At 47.1% G+C, this 18,464-nt stretch overlaps 1 protein-coding gene and 1 non-coding gene across 2 annotated transcripts; both read left to right on the top strand.

Annotated features, from left to right (window-relative positions):
* Positions 1-2,751: 2,751 nt before the first annotated feature.
* Positions 2,752-2,823, top strand: trnad-guc (transfer RNA aspartic acid (anticodon GUC)). The gene has a single exon. It is a non-coding gene; the product is annotated as a tRNA-Asp (tRNA).
* A 559-nt stretch (positions 2,824-3,382) lies between these two features.
* Positions 3,383-12,095, top strand: LOC125727654 (splicing factor U2AF 65 kDa subunit-like; the record flags this gene model as incomplete). The annotated part of the gene is made up of 10 exons (XM_049004527.1): positions 3,383-3,431; positions 5,397-5,571; positions 5,919-6,022; positions 6,271-6,422; positions 6,773-6,889; positions 6,977-7,115; positions 8,348-8,427; positions 11,369-11,491; positions 11,583-11,669; positions 11,856-12,095. Coding segments are annotated over exons 1-10 (1,266 nt in total), but the record flags the coding sequence as incomplete, so codon positions are not given.
* Positions 12,096-18,464: the final 6,369 nt, after the last annotated feature.

Below are 18,464 nucleotides of genomic sequence, written 5' to 3'. Positions count from 1 at the left end.
TTACTGTCTCAAAGTGCTGCCTAGAAAGAATTGGCTTTATTTTGGCCAACTGCTTCAATTGTAAAAAGCTTGACTTGACAACTGACCTTATCTGAGTGTAAGAGCAAAGGAAACTGAATCCACTACTGTATGTTCTGTCCTGTACATTTTTATTACAGTTTTTCTCAATTGCTTTGGCTCAGTTCTCAAATGATTTTTTTATTTCCCAAAACATTAAGTTCAGATCTCTGAACAATTCGCATCTTTTTCACATCAGATTGGAATTTCTTATTGATTTGAGCAAATTGCAAATGTTTTGGCACATGTGTGCAAAGAGTACATACAACTGTCTGCAGTTTGGACAACAAATAATTGCAAATGGCTTGTTGATCAAAACTGATGACTCGATTCTCACTTACACTGTCAAACACTTCAGAACTTCTCAGACATTTTTTATTGTGTAAGCCATCACATTCAAAACGATCTATTCAATTATCATAATTAGTATTCATGAATGTATATTCTAAAATATATCTAACATTGACATTGTTTGTAATGTCTGCTACATTGGCACATGCCCTGTAATTGCAATCGCAATCTAATTGCAAAGTACCTCTAATATGACTCAACCATTTAACCATTTAACCAATCACTTTGGGAGTATATATATGTAGATTGCCCACAGCACAATCACTGCTGTAGAATGTTTTGAGAATGGAGGACGTTCACAACGCTGAACTGCAGCAACATGCTCGTGGAAGAGCAATTGGAAGGCGTGTAAGAATACGTGGTGGTGGTAGAGGAAGAAATAATCGAGGAAGAGGTGGAAATAGAAGAGTCAGAGTCTCTGATGAAATCAGAGCCACACTTGTGGATCATGTCATAAATCATGGTTTTACAATGGAAGAGGCTGGTCGAAGAGTACAGCCTAATGTAAACAGGTCCACAGTGTCATCAATTGTGCAAACCTTTCATAGGGAAAACAGGTACATATGTATTTTTTTGTTTTACAGTATGTAAAGTATTTTTACAGTATAAACAACAATATTGTAAAGGTAAATGCAAGTCTATTTGTTCATTCTATAGAACTGCACGACAACCTCGCGCTGGTGGCAGAGCAGCAGTATTTAACCAACTGCAAGAACAAGAAATTTGCAACATGGTCATAGCCAACAATTCCATCAGGCTAAGAGAGATCCAAAGTGCAATCATAAATGACAATGAGGTCTTTGCAAATATTAATTCTGTCAGCATTTCCACCATAGTAGTTTTAGAAAGACATCAGATGACTATGAAACAGCTCTATAAGGTGCCATTTGAGAGGAACAGTGAAAGAGTCAAGGCATCGCGCTACCAGTATGTCCAGGTAAACCACTGGTGTGCACTTAGTGAGTTTTCCTGTATTTCTAAGATGCCTGTATTACTTTACTGTAAGTTTCAGAAACCCATAAGAAAATACGTTTACTGTTACATTTTTTCCTGTGTTCCTTCATAGAGAATCATGGAGTTAGAACTACATGAAACGACCCACATTCTTGTTTTTGTGGACGAGGCTGGGTTTAATCTGTCCAAAGGCCGGAGACGTGGTCGCAATCTCATTGGACAGCGAGCCACAATTGACACACCAGGCCAACGTGGGGCCAATATTACAATGTGTGCTGCCATTTCAGAGAACGGTGTGAGCACACATATTCCACACATTGGGCCCTATAATACCAAACTTCTCCTGGCCTTCCTAAATGCACTTTACAGAGACCTGATTCCAGAACAAGAAAGAGGTTTGGTTAGACCACATTTGCCTAATTATGTTGTTGTCTGGGATAATGTCAGCTTCCACCGAACCAACAGTGTTAGTGACTGGTTTGCTGCACATGAAAGGATAACAGTGGAATTCCTTCCACCATACTCTCCGTTCCTAAATCCAATAGAAGAGTTTTTTTCAGCATGGAGGTGGAAAGTGTATGATCATAGACCACAATATCTCAAAAATTTGACCGTATTTCTCTCTGACCATTTAAAACATTTAAATTATTTTTGTGATGCATCAGTATCAATAGCTACAACGTCATAACAGATATAGATATAATGCGGTTCATACTTTTGAAGTTGATGCGTATCTCCCGAAAAAAATCAACTCCAGAAGAGTCCGCGTCTGTAAATGCCTGAACTTCGGAATCGATCCTACCTTTGTTAGGCGCGGCATCTGTGTCTTGCAGCTGTTCCCTTGGATAAAGATGTTAATTGTCATGCTTACAGCATCTCGATCTCCGGCGTTTGTGAAGTTGGGATTGATGCTGTCCTGTGTTTTTTTTTTTCCTTCCACACTTAAGCTCTGCTTGTTACTGCCCCATAGCGGAGCGCAAGTGAAACGGACTACCGGAGATTTGCACTGTTTTTCTGTTAGTGTGTATAATCAAAATATGACTCAGTTTGGCCAGTTAGAAAAATATGATAATAGAAAAGTATTCTTTTCCTCTCACTTTTTTTTCTTGATTTAATTACCGACTTCACGTACTTACACTGTGTCCCGTTGCACGATGTAATATTGCGAAACTATGATTTTGTGGCAGTGTTTTGTAAAGGAATTTTCCGTTTAATCATCGTCTTAGTATAAAGCTATATGGTTGTTCTGGTATCAGTGGACGTACATTATGTATTTTTTCTTCTCTTGAGCACCATGGTCATGACATGAAGCTCAGTCATTGATTACTCGCAAATGTTAGTAGTCATCCGCTGTTTATCTTGAAGATGTAAAAGTAGTGCGCGTACATCTCCTCGTTAGTATAGTGGTGAGTATCCCCGCCTGTCACGCGGGAGACCGGGGTTCGATTCCCCGACGGGGAGAGTCTGCATCTTTTTGCCTCGGTCTCAAAAGGCACCAAGCTAGAACCGGCCCCGTGTTAGTGGAAACGGGGCTTGTGACTTGTACTCATGCATAATATTCTGCGGGTCGCTCAGCAGCGCAGCATATGAAACTAGACTCGGATTGTAAGTGTGTGGTTTTGATAATTGATGTATGGATGGATGGATCCTTAATAAGAGATATAAACAATAAGGTCCAGTCGCCAACTAATCATGTAAAATACGTCATAAACTCATGGTTGTTAAACCCAGAATAAAAATGAAGACGTATAACTAGGAAAGTCAACTTGCACATTTCAATTTTGGTTCGATATAATCACGTTGTCCTTAACCCTCCAGTGCAGGAGGGGACGGTAATGCGCATCGAATGTTTCCGAACCTGTGTGTGATACAACCGAGGAAGAGCCGATGACTTCGGGGGAGGAGGGGCAGGCGACTCGGAAGAAAAAGCAGCAGAACCCAATGCAGCCTGTAGCCCATTCAAAGGCCTACTGTTGGACCTCTGCTTATTTTGCAATACGTCTTTAGTACGGACTGAAAAATGTCCGATTTCGATGAGTTTGAGAAGCAGTTAAGCGAAAATCGGCAAGGTAAGTTTGGCTTTGAAGATCGGTGTATGCTCCCTGTTTTAGGGTAATAAAGTGGCCGGCGTGTCCTAGCGCCGAGGATGGTGCGGAGGGCACTTCTGCTGGTTCCGAAAAGAAAAGCGCGGCTGGGAAATCGGTGCCTTTTATCCGAGCGCTCGCCGATTCTGAAACCTGCCCGATTCTTCTTCTCCCAGCTGCCGCAGGATCCCCGAAAACTGACCGCTTTGGTAAATCAGTGACATTCTTTGCTTGGCATTGTTATAGAGATCGCTAGGCCTGCATCCATCAGTGCCCGGCGTACATAACATGGACATTTCAATGAAACGTTATTGGGGTGCACTCGATGTGAAAGCCTGCGGTTTTATTTATTTAATTATTTACCATTATACACTTGGATCATAAATTGCGACCCGCGTATTTTCATTCGCAGTAACACACTATGCATGGATGTTTGTTGCAAGCGTTATATTTTCAAGATCACGTTTAAAGTTTTATGCAAATAAAAACGACCGCGACCACTTGATTTAAAGTCCGCACTTAATAACAGTGTTAGTTACTTGGTTTTTAAATACTACGACGAGTTTTCTATATAATGATATGATTTTGTCTCTTTCCGATGCACAATAGCCTTTCCCTTGGGTCCGAAATGCTGGCCCTGTCATCCGTACAGAATAAGTCTTTCTCACACGATCGCCGTTTCTTCATGATGTATAGACTCTAAAAATCAGCCGCGTTCCCTGGAATCATAACAACTGCTTTTAGGTCGTTATTGCAAAGTCTTGCACCTGTATCTACCTTTACAGCGGATAGCAGTAACTAACAATGATGTACAGTTATATAACAATACACATATAACTTCATTAAAGTGCAGAGAATCCAGTAAACTGAATAAACTTAAGCCATACTAACGCAACTGAAATATACAACATGCGTTACAACGGAGTCGAAAGTAGGATTGATTTATGTACCTATCAAATGGCAATCTTGTCATATCAGCTCCTTATCACTAAATCACTAAAATGTCATTCGAAACGACCTGATTCGGCTAGACGAGCACTAAGTGCCGCCGTGTTTGATAAACTAGCAGTTCCAGTCATTCATATCTGCGCTCTGACTATGCCTGCGATTGCGGTAATTGGTTATTACCGATTTACGTAAGATGCATTGGCCGCTCCGTGTCTGTACTTTTGCAGCGGTGCATTACCGTAACGCTGTTATAACTGATGCATGAAGCTGATTCCTCGAGCAGCACCTGCGTTTAAATGCTTCACTGAAAACTGCACCTTCAGGGATTTATTTAAGCTTCTATATGAAGGACCTGCTGGGATAGAAAGGTGATATTTTATTGCTAGTTTAATAAAGTGCTGTCTGTCAGATTGAAACTATATTAATTACCCATCCATCGTCCAACCAGTTATCTTAGTCAGGCTCCCCTGGAGCCTATTCCAGGCAAATTCCCCATACAGAGAGCAGAGGCAAAATTCAGGCCTCCAGACTCGGAGGCGTGAGACAACTGTACTCACCACTGTGCTCCTATATCATTAATTAGTCTGGTTATGTTTTTATTGTTTCACAACAGACTGACATTCAAGGGGATGTCCTTGTGCCCTTGAAATTATTAGCCATTGAGAGATGGGTGTGTTTGTTTCAGGAGGGTGTGATTGAATATGTGAATTGAATGGAGGTGCTTCATTCTGGTGAGGAAACTGGGGAGTTAGACCCCGTACCACATCTTGGTCTCCGTAAGTGACTTTTAAGGCATAGCGCTGGGTCAGTCAGCATCCAGCACCCCAGGGAAGTTGGTAATATGATTACTCTGTGACTCATGGGCTTCAAACCCACAACCATCCGGACACACATTCATAATCCCTCTGAGTTACACATCTTGGATTTATCGAAATGGATGGTAGGGGGGCAGTCATGTCGCTCCGCCCACCGTCTCACTGGTACCACGGTGTCGTCCCCCAGAGCGGGAGAAGGAGCGACACAAGAAGCGTAGCCGCAGCCGGTCTCTGAGCCGTGGCGAGAAGCACCGCCGCTGGAGCAAGGACTCCAGGGGGCGGAGTCACGAGAAGCGCAGCAGCAGCCGCGACCGCAAGGGTCGTGACCGACGGAGCAGCTCACGCGAGCACAAGAAGCACAGGTACCCCCCCTCACGGTCCCGGTTACAGGCACTGAAGCTGATATCTAGCATGGTTTGAGGCCTCTTAACAAGTTTCTTTCACAATCAACCAATTGGTTTCTTCGTGGTGGGAAGGGGGACTGTACCCATATTAAATTTTAACTGGCGTTTATAAGTAGCCCCCGCCATAGCGATGGGACCTCAAAGCCAGCCTAAAAAGTGGCGCATGGTCACACCCTCATGACCTTAAACTGCCTGCGATCCAAAGTTAAATGTAAACATTCTGCCATCTGTTTGTTTTTGCCAGATTCTGAGTGTTTACACTGTATTGTTTGGGGAAAACAACCTTCTGTTTTGTGTTTGGGCAGCTACTCTCCTCGGAGAAGCCGTAAGAAAAGGACATACAAGTACTGGGATGTTCCCCCTCCGGGATTCGAGCACATCACCCCCATGCAGTACAAGGCAATGCAAGGTTTGGATGCGACGCTTCCATGTGTGCTAGTTCAGTATTGCAAGGTTATGGTATATTGGTTGCAATGAAAGCATTTATTCTGGAGTGCCCTCCTCCCCCCTGCTGGTCAAAGAGGGAATAACACTTGGGATGATTTCAGACAGTGTGAAGAGAGCTTAAACCTAGGGGTTAGAAGCAAATGAAGGCGACGATCCGGATGTTCTGGCCGTCCCTGGTTGGGGTCTTGAAGCCCTTTCTCCTCCCCACAGCTGCAGGGCAGATCCCCACGATAGCTTTACTGGCAACATCCACCACCAGCGGCGTGGCAGTGACGCCCACCCAGGTGCCGATGGTCGGCAGCCAGATGACCCGGCAGGCCAGGCGGCTTTATGTCGGCAACATCCCCTTCGGCCTGACGGAGGTGAGTCCAGGCAAAGTCCCGCGTTGCCTTCTGTCATGCATACTGGTGTCATGTGTAGCTCAGTGAGTTAGGACACTGAGCCGGTCACAAGAAGGTTGTTGGTTCAAATCCCTTGGGCAGCAGAGTGATTTCACCATTGGGCCCCCGAGCGCAGCCCTTAAGCACTATTTGCTCTAGGAACTGTCTGGTCCTGCTTCTTCAATGAAATGTATGTTGCTTTGGATGAAAGTGTCCGCAAAATAAATAGATAAATGTACTAGACTTGTCAGTCATTTTTTTTCTCGTTTGCCTGTTTTGATGTCTTCAGACGTCTGCCTGTCTTCATTCAGTGTGTCTGCCTGTCTTTTTAGGAGGCCATGGCGGATTTCTTCAATACCCAGATGCGATTGGCTGGCTTATGTCAAGGTCCCACCAATCCCGTCCTCGCTGTTCAGATAAACCAGGACAAGAACTTTGCCTTCCTTGAAGTAAGAGTCTTTCCTGCCTAATGGCTGCTGTGTCCAGGCGGAGACCGCAGCCTTCCCTGATTAACGACGTTCTTCGTTCTGCCCTAGTTTCGGTCCGTGGATGAGACCACGCAGGCAATGGCCTTCGACGGCATCATTTTCCAGGGTCAGTCGTTAAAAATCAGGCGGCCCCACGACTATCGCCCCCTGCCTGGCATCTCAGAGCAGCCCGCCTTCCACGTACCAGGTCCGTTTTGCTTGTCGCCGTCATAACCTTAATCTTTATTTACCTTTGAAGAGCCGATCGGCAAGGCCAGTTTTTTGTACTCGTTACGGACTGACTGTCCTTCGCAAGCTGCGGATGTCTTGTCATATAAAGAGGGAGACTTTCACTTTTATTTACTTAATGTTGTAAATATTTAGCAGACAGTTTTATCCAAAGTGAAGAATGTTTTTTTTTTTTTTTTTTTTTGAGAAATCAGGGTCAGCCTGTCCCTAGAGCAAACTCGCCGGCCCAGTGGTGTGATCACCAGTGATGTGAACCAGTGATCTTCTGATGATAACGCTGGCATCCTAACCAGCTGAGCCACACACACACACACACAGCTCAGTCACTCACTTCTTACTGTTAACATAGGGGTGTTGTGTGGCTCTGTGATGTTTGCCCATGAAAAGAAGGTTGCTGGTTCAAATACCAGGGTTGGCAGAGTGATTTCACCACTGGGCCCTTGAGCAAGGACCCTAACCCCCAAATTGTTCTAGGGTTGCTGGCTCCTATTCTAGTTAAAAATTCTGGACACACCTACTGAAAATGACTTGTTTTTCAGCAAGATAATGACCCAAAGCCCACCTTGAAGGTTATGCAAGTAGCTTATTACCTTGTGAACTAGGAAAGAGATGGTCCCCACAGCCCCCCAACCTAAACTCTATAGAGCTGGTTTGGGATCAGTTGGATGAGAGTAAGAGTAAGGTAGCCAGCTTGCGCGCAGAACTTGTGGAAACTCGAGGACTGTTGGAGAAACGGTCCAGGTGGGTACATATGTTAGCTGGTTGAGTCCGCAATGCTGTCATCGAAGCCAATGGCTCCTATTTTGAAGAGACAAAAATTTTGTCTTTGCAGTACTTCATATGCATAACTTCCATGCCCAAAGGCCTTTTACTATAAGGTGAATAACAGCTAAAATAGAGACAAATGCATTAAGAGCAGGTGTGTCCATACTTTTGACTGGTGCTGCATGTGTCAGCATCTCCCATGGAGAGCAAGATGGGAGAGACAAAAAACAGTCGTCAAACTGCCCCAGTATTTAGGTATTTTTTTGCTGGAGTTACATTTATCTGATATTATATAGGAGATAACGACGTCATACTGATTTGAAGTTGGCTTATTTCACTCGCGCCGTTTGCTCGTGGTCATTATCCGGCATGTTGACGGTTTGCTGTGATCGGCCGGCTTTGGGCGCCGTGCCGCTCTGTCTGCAGGGGTCGTCTCCACCGTGGTTCCAGACTCGCCACACAAGCTCTTTGTCGGAGGCCTGCCCAACTATCTCAGTGACGATCAGGTACCCCGCCCTCAGTCTCTGTCGCCGGGGAGCCGACCCACAACCCTCCTGTGTTTCTGTCCCACTGCTGCACGTGGAACTCAAGCAGGCATGCACACACACGCACACGCACGCACGCACGCACGCGCACGCACATACATACATAAAATAAACACTCGTCTCTGTGTAACTGATTAGTAGGAAAAGAAAGCCTGTCAAAGTTACCTCACCGCTTAAAATTCATTACAAGATACTGGGGGGTCAAATGTCAGCATCATGTTTAAAGCTAGCTGCTGAAAATAGCCGCACATTTGAGGTTTTTTTTTTTTTTTTTTAAAGATATTCATGGGATTTATTAAACATTTATTAGACATGTAGGTAATGAGTTGACAGTTACATTACGCTCATTGTTTATCCAGCTGTAAATTATGAAGATATTGAGACCCCGCTAATGTAAAAGGTACGTTTCCCAAAACCTCATGTTATCGACTTGCATAGTTGGAACCATTCAGTTGTTATCTAATGTTGTTAGCAAATAACCTTATTAGCAACAAAGGCTTTGGGAAACGTGCCTTACAGCTGGCGGCTTGCCAAACCAGTCACGTAGCCAGTCCCTGTGCTGCCTGTTGCTGGGTACCCTGGAATATTTGTATATCGGGTTAATTGCTGAGTGTTAGTCGGATGAATCAGCCGCGTCGTTTTGCTGCATGAAAATTTAAAATCGAGTCATCTGCGCGTCACCTAACTGACGAATACCTCCACATTGCCGTACACCTGTGTTTGCCCAATCCCAGTCCTCGGGGAACCGCCGACTGTCCACATTTTCGCTCCCTCCTAGCTCCCAGCCAATCAGGAACACCGAATACCTGGTACAGGTGTGCTGAGAGGAAGCAAAAACGTGGACTGACCGGGGGGGTACCCCCGAGGACTGGGCTGGGAAACACTACCATAGACTGTGCTTGAAATGTGGGGGAGATCGACCAAGTCCCCAAACGCTTCAGTATTCGCAGACGTGCCGTGTCTCACGTCCATGTCCGCACACTGAGAACGATGACTTCACATCCCGTTAACAGCGATGGGGAGCTGCGGAAGAATCGTTCCCTACATTGCTGTGTCGCTCGAAAGGCAGAAAATACTTCGGACCTTTTTCCCGGTGAACGATTATCAGCTTCACTGGAGTTTTCACATCGTGCCCCATGCCCTATTCTGTTATGACGTCAGTGATGGATAATATTACCATAACAACATGCACAGATGAGGTCGTCTTACTCTGAAAGTGTTGAAAGGGTCACATTTTAGACATTTTCTACTTCTCATTAGCATCTTTTATGATTTTTTTTTTTTCTTCCTATATCGCCACCCCACTGAAATCGGCCCATTATAGACATAATCCATACAGGCATTTAATAGTTTACCTATTTATTTTGCAAAAGTTAATCGCAAAACGTTTTGCGTCCACCCCTGCATTGTAACATTTTGAGCTCCGGTGTCCCACTCACTTTAGCCTAAACTGTTAAAAATGGCAAGACTCAGCCCACAAGATAGTGATCGCGGTTTCAGTGAAAGGTAAGTGAGAAGTGCAGTCAGTTTGTTTTTCTTTGATTTTTTTCCTCCTTTTCGGATTGTCATCGTAATCTTTCTTATCCAGTGTGAGTCACATGTAATCCAAGTCAAGAGGAAGGCTGTACCAAAGCAGCACTGGGGGGAGAGAGTTTGAATCCAGCAGAACTGTTAATGTATTTCACGTCAAAGCCAGTAAATGTGCCATAGACAGGTGAAATGGAAACCGCTGCTTGTATCCTGGTGTTTACATTTTTTTTGCAGTCCCTGCTACCGCTTTGATACTTACAGCTCTTTCATTTTTGTTCCCCACTTTGTCCCCAGCTAGGGGCCTGTAAGATCGTTAAGTCTTCGCTCATAATTTGTTCAGTAGTACTGACCTACTGCTGCCATGCCAACATGTAACACAAGGCAAGTAAGACATTCCGTCCCTCGCACGGATATCCTCCCTGTCGACGGCCTGCCCCTGTGGGGGGGCTCTGTCCTGGAGTGCTCTTAAGCATATGGGGTCCTTTTTTTGGGGGTTGAAGGCTGGGGAGAGACTTATTATGCTGATTACAGGGTATAAATTTGATTTTATTTTTTTTTTTGCCCCTAAGAGAAGGTAGGAGGTAGCGCCCTCTTGTGGCTGCCAGTGTCCCAGGTGACTCCTTTCTGAAGTCAGTGGTTAATGCGGCTTTACAGTAGATTCCTGTAGAATAAGTGAGGAATGATGTTAGCAGAGCTATTTCGTCCTGTTTGGCTTCAAGCCGTGGCCCCTTTAGCAGGACCCTGTGGCGGCTCTTAGCTTTACCTGTGAGTTTATCTCCTGTAGGCTTTGTCCCTCTAATTAACTGCACCAATGTGGTTCTTGGTTTTAAGAACAGGAAGTCAGTGATTCGGCTGGGTTTGTGTTCTGCCGAGTCGCCCCCCCCCCTCCACATTGTATACATGGAACACTTAACATATAATTAGCTGTTTTTATTTCGTTTTTTTTTTATATACCATCTAGCTTAATTATTGTGGCCCTTAAAATCAGATGCAACTCGGTCCATATTTCAAAATTCGTAGTTGGAATTATCAGAGAACTTGATTAGGAATTCAGTTGTGTTGTATATGCTGTAGGATGGGGGGGGGAATCTGTGTTATCATTCATTGACAAGAATCAAAATAGTTACTTTTGTACGCTCCCAGTAAGTAAGTCATGCAGAAAGGGCACAGGGGGCTTTGAGCTCTAGTGTTGCACCGTAATGTCGAGCCACTTGTCATAAAGCCATTTTCCTGATGTCTTCACTGTTTCCTCATGTCGTTTTGCAAAGTTTAACATGCTGCTTCTCCCACAGTTAAGATTAGCATTTCTAGCGAGGCGCCGTGCCTGGACTGTCGGGCTAATCGCCCCCCCGCGTCTCCTCCTCTTGCCCAGGTGAAGGAACTCTTGACGTCGTTCGGACCTCTTAAGGCCTTCAACCTTGTGAAGGACAGTGCCACGTCACTGTCTAAGGGTTATGCTTTCTGTGAATACGTGGACATCAGTGCCACTGACCAGGTGCGTGAGGTGGGGCAGCAGCTGGAAGGTCTGGGGTGACTCGGGGCTTCCGGATGGAATTGCTGACGCTTGTGTGGGATGCATCCCGCAGGCCGTGGCTGGACTCAATGGCATGCAGCTCGGAGACAAGAAGCTCATCGTCCAGCGGGCAAGCGTGGGGGCTAAGAATGCCAACGCTGTGAGTATTTGCCCTCGGCTGCCGCCTTTCTGATGTCCTAAACCCAACTTGGTTCCTGGGTGCCTCCCAGGAAGCTTAATGCCCCTATTTCTTGGGTTTATTTGGGTCCATGTAAATTTCTCGCTGTTACTCGAGACGATTGGACGATCAGGGGGTATCTGACACTCTTGTCGCCCCCCGGGACAGACGGCCATCATCGAGACGCCGGTGACGCTGCAGGTTCCAGGGCTGCAGCGGCTGCAGAGCTCCGGCATGCCCACGGAGGTGCTGTGCCTCCTCAACATGGTCATGCCCGAGGAGCTGGTGGACGACGAGGACTACGAGGAGATCCTGGAGGACATCCGGGAGGAGTGTTGCAAGTACGGCAACGTGCGCTCCATCGAGATTCCGCGGCCCGTCGATGGCGTGGAGGTGCCTGGCTGTGGCAAGGTGGGACCCGTACTCTCCTGTACCAGTGGCAAAAAGAAGACCTCTGTAGGCACTAAACACAGGCTCATGGGAGCATTTCTTGCACAAAAGTGTTTTGAAAACGGAATAATTTTTTGTGTAAGAAAAACAATCTGATTGGTTCAGATAGACAGACAATCTGATTGGTTCAGATAGACGACGGACAATCTGATTGGTTCAGATAGACGACGGACAATCTGATTGGTTGAGATAGACGACGGACAATCTGATTGGCTCAGATAGACGACGGACAATCTGATTGGCTCAGATAGACGACGGACAATCTGATTGGCTCAGATAGACGACGGACAATCTGATTGGCTCAGATAGACGACGGACAATCTGATTGGCTCAGATAGACGACGGACAATCTGATTGGCTCAGATAGACGACGGACAATCTGATTGGCTCAGATAGACGACGGACAATCTGATTGGCTCAGATAGACGACGGACAATCTGATTGGCTCAGATAGACGACGGACAATCTGATTGGCTCAGACAGACGACGGACAATCTGATTGGCTCAGACAGACGACGGACAATCTGATTGGCTCAGACAGACGACGGACAATCTGATTGGCTCAGACAGACGACGGACAATCTGATTGGCTCAGACAGACGACGGACAATCTGATTGGCTCAGACAGACGACGGACAATCTGATTGGCTCAGACAGACGACGGACAATCTGATTGGCTCAGACAGACGACGGACAATCTGATTGGCTCAGACAGACGACGGACAATCTGATTGGCTCAGACAGACGACGGACAATCTGATTGGCTCAGACAGACGACGGACAATCTGATTGGCTCAGACAGACGACGGACAATCTGATTGGCTCAGACAGACGACGGACAATCTGATTGGCTCAGACAGACGACGGACAATCTGATTGGCTCAGACAGACGACGGACAATCTGATTGGCTCAGACAGACGACGGACAATCTGATTGGCTCAGACAGACGACGGACAATCTGATTGGCTCAGACAGACGACGGACAATCTGATTGGCTCAGACAGACGACGGACAATCTGATTGGCTCAGACAGACGACGGACAATCTGATTGGCTCAGACAGACGACGGACAATCTGATTGGCTCAGACAGACGACGGACAATCTGATTGGCTCAGACAGACGACGGACAATCTGATTGGCTCAGACAGACGACGGACAATCTGATTGGCTCAGACAGACGACGGACAATCTGATTGGCTCAGACAGACGACGGACAATCTGATTGGCTCAGACAGACGACGGACAATCTGATTGGCTCAGACAGACGACGGACAATCTGATTGGCTCAGACAGACGACGGACAATCTGATTGGCTCAGACAGACGACGGACAATCTGATTGGCTCAGACAGACGACGGACAATCTGATTGGCTCAGACAGACGACGGACAATCTGATTGGCTCAGACAGACGACGGACAATCTGATTGGCTCAGACAGACGACGGACAATCTGATTGGCTCAGACAGACGACGGACAATCTGATTGGCTCAGACAGACGACGGACAATCTGATTGGCTCAGACAGACGACGGACAATCTGATTGGCTCAGACAGACGACGGACAATCTGATTGGCTCAGACAGACGACGGACAATCTGATTGGCTCAGACAGACGACGGACAATCTGATTGGCTCAGACAGACGACGGACAATCTGATTGGCTCAGACAGACGACGGACAATCTGATTGGCTCAGACAGACGACGGACAATCTGATTGGCTCAGACAGACGACGGACAATCTGATTGGCTCAGACAGACGACGGACAATCTGATTGGCTCAGACAGACGACGGACAATCTGATTGGCTCAGACAGACGACGGACAATCTGATTGGCTCAGACAGACGACGGACAATCTGATTGGCTCAGACAGACGACGGACAATCTGATTGGCTCAGACAGACGACGGACAATCTGATTGGCTCAGACAGACGACGGACAATCTGATTGGCTCAGACAGACGACGGACAATCTGATTGGCTCAGACAGACGACGGACAATCTGATTGGCTCAGACAGACGACGGACAATCTGATTGGCTCAGACAGACGACGGACAATCTGATTGGCTCAGACAGACGACGGACAATCTGATTGGCTCAGATAGACGACGGACAATCTGATTGGCTCAGATAGACGACGGACAATCTGATTGGCTCAGATAGACGACGGACAATCTGATTGGCTCAGATAGACGACGGACAATCTGATTGGCTCAGATAGACGACGGACAATCTGATTGGCTCAGATAGACGACGGACAATCTGATTGGCTCAGATAGACGACGGACAATCTGATTGGCTCAGATAGACGACGGACAATCTGATTGGCTCAGATAGACGACGGACAATCTGATTGGCTCAGATAGACGACGGACAATCTGATTGGCTCAGATAGACGACGGACAATCTGATTGGCTCAGATAGACGACGGACAATCTGATTGGCTCAGATAGACGACGGACAATCTGATTGGCTCAGATAGACGACGGACAATCTGATTGGCTCAGATAGACGACGGACAATCTGATTGGCTCAGATAGACGACGGACAATCTGATTGGCTCAGATAGACGACGGACAATCTGATTGGCTCAGATAGACGACGGACAATCTGATTGGCTCAGATAGACGACGGACAATCTGATTGGCTCAGATAGACGACGGACAATCTGATTGGCTCAGATAGACGACGGACAATCTGATTGGCTCAGATAGACGACGGACAATCTGATTGGCTCAGATAGACGACGGACAATCTGATTGGCTCAGATAGACGACGGACAATCTGATTGGCTCAGATAGACGACGGACAATCTGATTGGCTCAGATAGACGACGGACAATCTGATTGGCTCAGATAGACGACGGACAATCTGATTGGCTCAGATAGACGACGGACAATCTGATTGGCTCAGATAGACGACGGACAATCTGATTGGCTCAGATAGACGACGGACAATCTGATTGGCTCAGATAGACGACGGACAATCTGATTGGCTCAGATAGACGACGGACAATCTGATTGGCTCAGATAGACGACGGACAATCTGATTGGCTCAGATAGACGACGGACAATCTGATTGGCTCAGATAGACGACGGACAATCTGATTGGCTCAGATAGACGACGGACAATCTGATTGGCTCAGATAGACGACGGACAATCTGATTGGCTCAGATAGACGACGGACAATCTGATTGGCTCAGATAGACGACGGACAATCTGATTGGCTCAGATAGACGACGGACAATCTGATTGGGTCAGATAGACGACGGACAATCTGATTGGGTCAGATAGACGACGGACAATCTGATTGGTTCAGATAGACGACGGACAATCTGATTGGTTCAGATAGACGACGGACAATCTGATTGGTTCAGATAGACGACGGACAATCTGATTGGTTCAGATAGACGACGGACAATCTGATTGGTTCAGATAGACGACGGACAATCTGATTGGTTCAGATAGACGACGGACAATCTGATTGGTTCAGATAGACGACGGACAATCTGATTGGTTCAGATAGACGACGGACAATCTGATTGGTTCAGATAGACGACGGACAATCTGATTGGTTCAGATAGACGACGGACAATCTGATTGGTTCAGATAGACGACGGACAATCTGATTGGTTCAGATAGACGACGGACAACCTGGGTGACATGCCTTGCCTGCTCACCCAGTTTTAGTGCACCTTAGTTATCCATACTGACCATCTAGTCTCGATACACCCATAAATATATATACTGAACAAAAATATAAACGCAACACTCTTGTTTCTGCTCCCATTTTTCATGGCACATTCCAGGGTGGCCTTTTATTGTGGGCAGTATAAGGTACACCTGTGCACTACCCATGATGTCAGATCAGCATCTTGATGTGGCACACCTGTGAGGTGGGATGGATTATCTCAGCAAAGCAGAAGTGCTCACTATCACACATTTAGACTGATTTGTGAGAAATGTTTGAGAGAAATGGTAATATTGTGTATCTGGAATGAATTGTAGATCTTTAAGTCCATCTCATGAAAAATGGGAGCAAAAACAAAAGTGTTGCGTTTATATTTTTGTTCAGTGTATGTATATGTATACATATAGTTTTTTTTGTGTTTGTGAAAACGGGTCTTTAATCGGGGAAACGGAGCGGGTAGAGCAGGACGGAACGCAGGCATTGACAAACTACAATGACGGACAGGGCAAACAGGTAAGACCAGGACTTAAAATAGGTCATGACTAATCAAAGTAATCGGGCAAAGCAGGAGACGATCAGGGAAGCACACGTGGGTAATCAGGGGGCGTGGCACACACGAGGAGCGGACAAGCCGGGCATATATGTATATCTATATAAAACCTCATTAATGAGGGACAGGGAACAGAACGGACAGACAGAACTGGCACAGGGGAAGGAGCCAGGACAAGACTTGACATAAGACAGGAAAGGCAGAGAAACAGATCAGAAAGGGGGACACGGAGGGAACAGGCAGGACAAAAGGACCGGGAGTGAACGAAGGGAACATCGGGGAAAGAGGAGCAGAAGCCAGAGGAACGAGGGACAAAGAGAGGAGGGACAGAGACAGGAGGAACAAAGCGAGGGGGAGCAGAGGCAGGAGGGACAAAGACGGGAGGCCAGGGAGAGAAGGAGGGGGAACCAAGAGGAGCCCGAGGGAGACCCAGCGGGCGACGGGAGGCAGCCGGAAGGGCTGCAGGCGGCCGGGAGGCCGGAGCCGGAGGGGCCGAGGAGACGGGGTGAGGGACAGACGCAGGGACGAAGGAGGGAGTCGGAGGGGAGACCAGGGAAGGGGACGAAGGAGCTGGAAGGGACCCTGGCGAGGGCGCAGCAGACGGCGACGCCAGAGCGGGAGGACCAGCAGGCGAATGAGGAGCCGCCGTCGGGGGGCCCGCAGGCAACCGATAAGACGCCGGAGGAGGGACCGAGGCAGGGCGACGAGGCCGCGGAGGGGGACCCGCAGACGACAGCCGACCCGGAGGGCCAGGACCCGCAGGCGCCGACCAAGCCCTAGCGCCGGCGAGGGAGGGCGAGCCAGGGGGCTGGGCGGGTGGGACCCCAGCCGTGCGTCTGTGTCCTCTCCCCTTATGGGACACAGACATAAGGACCCGTGGCCGGGGTCGGGCTCGTCGGGGTGAGGGTACCAGAGTCACAGGGGGAGAAGGGACTGGAGTGGGGCCAGGGACTGGAGCTGCAGGCTGCAGAGGGGGCGCCTGCCCGGGAGCTGCAGGCAGGGAAAGCGCCTCGGACGTGGGCGCGGTAGCTGCAGGCAGCGGAGACGGCTGCTCGGGCTCTGGGGCCGCAGGGGGCACTTATTTTATTATATAAAATAAGTGTCACACAACCGGGGTGACATGCCTTGCCTGCTTGTGGGATGAGGAAGACTCAGGGACTGGAAATGGGATTAAAACTGAAGATGTGCTCATTCCTTTGTGTATTTACAAATTTTCCTTCCGTCAGACATGAGGAGTTTGCTGCTATATTTGGCACTAATAGAGATTCTGATGCTGCTATTTTTATTGTCTATTAGTTTGTTATTATTTACAAGTTCTGTTGTGTTTTTGCATTTTTCTCTTCTGGTTAATTAACTGCTGTCTGATTGCTGTGAAGTATGAGTGTGGTGAGTAAGACTCAGGGACTGGAAGTGGGATTACAACTGAAGATAACATGCTTATTCCTTTTTGTATTGTTTACAAATTTCCTTCCGTCAAACATGAGGAGTTTGCTGCTATATTGTGCACTAACAGAGATTCTGATGCTGCTATTTTTATTGTTTATAAATGTGTTATTGTTTCCAAGTTGAGTATTCAATAAATGCTAAATTGAGAAATTTTGTGTATCGTTTGTTATTATTAGTGTGATATTTTACCATGCAAATAGAGGGGAAAACGTCCAATTATCGGCCAAAAAAAATCAGCAGCATATATCGGCCATCGCCTGACCCTGACTCCTAAATATCGGCATCGGCTATTGAAAAACCCATATCGGTCGACCTCTAGTAACAGTACATTCTGTCCAATTCATCCATCGAGTTAAGTCACACACCCACTTGAGGGGGCACTCCGGCAGACGTGAGGATGGGGATGTTCTTTCCGCTATAACATCCACTGCAGAAGTACATCTCGCTCCTGTTCACAGGGCTTACTTCAATGATGAAGCAGGGCTGGTTGTCTGGACAAGTGAAGTTGTCCTGCTGCTGGGTCTCGGTGCCGTTTTTCCACCTAAGCTTGAAGGTGGAAATGTGTTCCAACTTGGTCCCTGGGACTGCAGCATAGCCAAACATCGCGAGCAGCGTCGGCCACACCCACCACCAGAACC

This window comes from Brienomyrus brachyistius, unplaced genomic scaffold (genome assembly GCF_023856365.1).
Source record: "Brienomyrus brachyistius isolate T26 unplaced genomic scaffold, BBRACH_0.4 scaffold107, whole genome shotgun sequence".
Classification (NCBI taxonomy): domain Eukaryota; kingdom Metazoa; phylum Chordata; class Actinopteri; order Osteoglossiformes; family Mormyridae; genus Brienomyrus; species Brienomyrus brachyistius.
Note: the sequence above shows the minus strand (reverse complement) of the source record. Positions and strands in the feature narration are given on the sequence as shown.